The sequence below is a fragment of the Apis dorsata genome, unplaced genomic scaffold (genome assembly GCF_000469605.1).
Source record: "Apis dorsata unplaced genomic scaffold, Apis dorsata 1.3 scaffold_995, whole genome shotgun sequence".
Lineage (NCBI taxonomy): Eukaryota > Metazoa > Arthropoda > Insecta > Hymenoptera > Apidae > Apis > Apis dorsata.
This window is the reverse complement of record NW_006264097.1, coordinates 19,227-22,858: the sequence shown is the minus strand read 5'-3', so window position 1 is coordinate 22,858 and position 3,632 is coordinate 19,227. Positions and strand designations below refer to the sequence as shown.

The 3,632-nt window shown below is 38.4% G+C and overlaps 1 protein-coding gene across 4 annotated transcripts in view; it reads right to left on the bottom strand.

The window, feature by feature from the left end:
- The window catches only part of LOC102676205 (myosin-2 heavy chain), a 21,664-nt gene that overhangs the window by 450 nt on the left and 17,582 nt on the right, over nt 1-3,632 (bottom strand). For 3 of the 4 annotated variants that reach the window (XM_031514437.1, XM_006624190.2, XM_006624191.2), the window contains 3 exons: nt 1,935-2,101; nt 1,652-1,826; nt 1-1,043 (listed from right to left, as the gene is read on the bottom strand). In XM_031514437.1, coding sequence (XP_031370297.1) covers nt 1-1,043; nt 1,652-1,826; nt 1,935-2,101 — 1,385 coding nt within the window. The remainder of the gene's footprint in view (nt 1,044-1,651; nt 1,827-1,934; nt 2,102-3,632) is intronic. The other variant, XM_031514438.1, reaches the window with a different exon arrangement.

Below are 3,632 nucleotides of genomic sequence, written 5' to 3'. Positions count from 1 at the left end.
GACAGCCGCCGCTGCAGCAACAGCAACAGCCACCGCAGAATTTGTAGTTACTGCTGTTGCAGAAGAAGAGGATGACGAGGAAGTGGACGAAGCTGAAGAAGATGGATCACTTCTAGGTCTTCGTCGAGTAATCGGTGTAGAATTAAATGTAGGCGACCAAGTGGATTCCTCTACTCGTGTGGAATCCGTAACGGAAATACTTTTGGATCTTGCTCTCATATCTACGGAAGGCCTTCTAGGCGTTAATCTGAGCGATCCTTGTCTAGATACTGATGTAGTTGTTTCCGATCTACCCATTTTTGGTGGTGTTGCCAATGAAGATGTATCAGATCCTCCCTTTGAAAATTCATCATCGATTTCCAATGTCCATGAAACCGAATCACCTTTCTGTACCATAAATTTAACCATAGATGAAGACTGCGGACCGTTCTTGTCGGGTGAAAGACTCTGTTCGACGTGTTCCGGGCCTAAAGAACGTGAAAGCCTAGGCGTCAAATTCGCAAGAACGGTCACTACTTCGTTTTTTTGACGCAACCTCCATTGCAGTTCTTCATTACGTTGTGCCAAACGTTTATTCTGCTTGGAAATCTGATGAATCGATTCGTGAAGTACCTCATTATCATGAGATATTTGCCTCTCGAGAGCTTCTTTGCATTGAATCTGCGCTTTCAAATCTTCGCATCTGGCCTCAAGTGTGTCCAAGCGTTGCTGTAAAGCTTCTTTGTCCTCGATTTCTCGCTTGATATTATCAAGATCCGATCTCAACGTAGCGTTTTCTTGACTTTTAATCTCTAGCACCGATCTTAAAGATTCAACTTCGGCCGTGAGCGCAGCCCCCTGATCGTGAACGACAGATCTTCTCTTAAATTCCGCTTCCTTTCGTATCAGTTCAGCCTCTTGTTCCGACCGCAATTTCACGATTGCGGCTCGATGTTCTTTTGCAGTCTCATTTAACGAATCTCGTAATCTGACTTCGCATTTGCGCCTCTCTTCCTGTAGAGCCGCTTCCAAGATGGCGATTTGTTCCGCGTGTCGAGCTTCCACTGAGAAAACCAAAGACAAATTTTTCTCTTAGCATGATTGACGTCATCGGAGATAAATTGAAAAACGGAAGAAAAACAAAGTTCGAAGACGAGAGAACGGATTAGGTCCGTTGAACGTGCCAACCTATAATTAACTACGATGAACGTTACGTGGGCACTAAATTGAGCATTTGTGAAACGTGTCTGTGTCCACTTTTGAAAATTCTATCTTTGAATTATTTAGCACGAGGTGCGCGTAGGCATATTAGCCTTGCAGATTTTAATTAACAATTGCTCTACTTTAAAGTTATATTATTCGCTATGACATTAAGTCCATTACGCTTGTTACCCGGAGAATATTATCATATGATGCATTGTATACTAGGCACGAAGAATATATAAAATATAAAATATACATTTTGTACATATCATATATAATAAAATAAAATTATAGATATCATAATCGATATTGTTACTGATAAATAAAAAAGAATCGTGATAAATAATAATGATAATAGGAATACAAAATTTTAAAAATTATACGTTATAATGTGTGTAGACAATGCATTATATTGCTTTCTCACTTTCTCAAACTAAAAGAAACACAAATAATTCTTGGCAAGGCTTACGATCTTCACGAAGCTGGTCCAAGGCTCTCCGATGACTCTCTCTCTCCGATTCTAGTCTATCTTCAATGCCGAGGTTTCTAGCCCTCAATTTTTCAATCTCCGCGCACGAAGACATCCATTCCTTTTTCATATTCTCGCAATCTTTCTTAAGTTTTGGTGTAGAAAATGCGTCCAACTGAATATTAAAATAAAAAATAAGCACATAAACGAATTGAATTGATTTTAATAAATATAGTGTTAATAATTAAAGATTAAATAAAAAAAGGAATAAAAAATAACGTACCTCATAGGCCAGATATTGTACGGTTATAGAAAGAGCTTGTATAACTTGTTCCGCTCGTTTTACTCGAAGTGCATCATAAGGTATGTCGGTTTGTGCGGCCTGATCTCGCGTCTCTAAAGACGCTCTTGTCACCACATAGCTATTACTGTGCTCCTTAGTTTCGCGATCTGCAACCAATGTCACAGGTCCCATCACCATTACGATTCTTCATTAAAATTATAACAAAGTTCAAATTTGTCTTCCATCAAATCGAAGCGTCTCTTTAATTTGATACGATTGTTGCTTTCTTATTATTCTTTAAGTAATCCCATTGTTATCAAGATGAATAGTAATATTGATTACAATCATTCTTCGGCACCAAACCAATCATTGTGATGAAAATTTAAGTAGATATTCAAGTAAATGCAATATCGATACCGTATGAAATTGTCTATTTCCACTCATTTTATACGAATAAATTTTGATTCGTAGAATGAAGAAAGTTGTATGGAAAACTCGTTTCAAGGGAGAAAACTGTTTATTCCAGTCTTGGAAAGTCGAACTACCTGTTTTTCAGGATATTTCAACTATTCGACCCGGCGAAATGAGCTCTCGGATGAGAAAAATTATGAGGAAAAAGCAATTATCACATCGACACACGAGAAATTTTTATGAACAGATCATTAAGTCGTAACGATAATTTGGCCTGGCTACGTCACTCAAGCTTCATCCTCCCATTATTGCTGATGTAGGTACGTGAAAGCACGCAGGCACATCCGCAATTCCGTACCACTACGACTTTGATTCTTTTCACCACCTTGGACCAGACTAAAAAAAAAAAAATAAAAACGTGCAGCTAGTGAATCAATCGAATTTAATCCGAGAGCCAGCCTCGGAAAAAGCCACGTTCAAGAGTACCGGCCAGTCAATGAAGACGCACTGGGTTAAGGTCAACTATACGATAGTTGTCGTGTCGTGGACACAGAAAATCAAAAAAAAAAAAATTGATTTGGTTGTTTCAACGACCACCTTAATGGATATATCCAAATTATCTATTTTCAGTTTTCCCGAAATGGATTGGATTATTTTCAGCGTGTGAGACTACGCAATATCGAATATTTATCACTTCTATACTTGTTTATACTTAATTCATTTATTCTTATTTTGGACTATCATTTCTAACATACGTGATACTTTTCTGACTTTTCAAAATTTCCCATCGTACAAGTATCTCGGATTATTTTATAGTTTCTTCTTAATAAATAAATATGTATTCTTCAATTACATAAATTATGTATATTGGCACAATGAAGTATTTCCGTTTGATCTGTACCAGTGATTCAACTGAAAAACGCAAGTGAACTCGATCACGTTGAAATCATTGAATAACAATAATATAGAGCAACAGACATGAGAGAGACCTAATCGGGATCGTCATTTGTAACGATTTGCTGGCCAAGTCCGCACTTCGACTGAATTAGCACGAGCCACAGGCTGCCTCGCGGAGCGATATATCCCTCCTTCCTACTTGTCGACCACTCCTACCACCTTGAAATGAGGTGCAACCTCGAAGAATACGAAGACGATGGACACGCGGAAAGCCGTGTCTGACCGGACACGCATTCATACACACATCGTATAGACGACTTGAATATGATCCACGAAGTCTGCAATGTGTTTCCATAATATTGCATTAATATTGCTCTCGTTTCTTCTCCA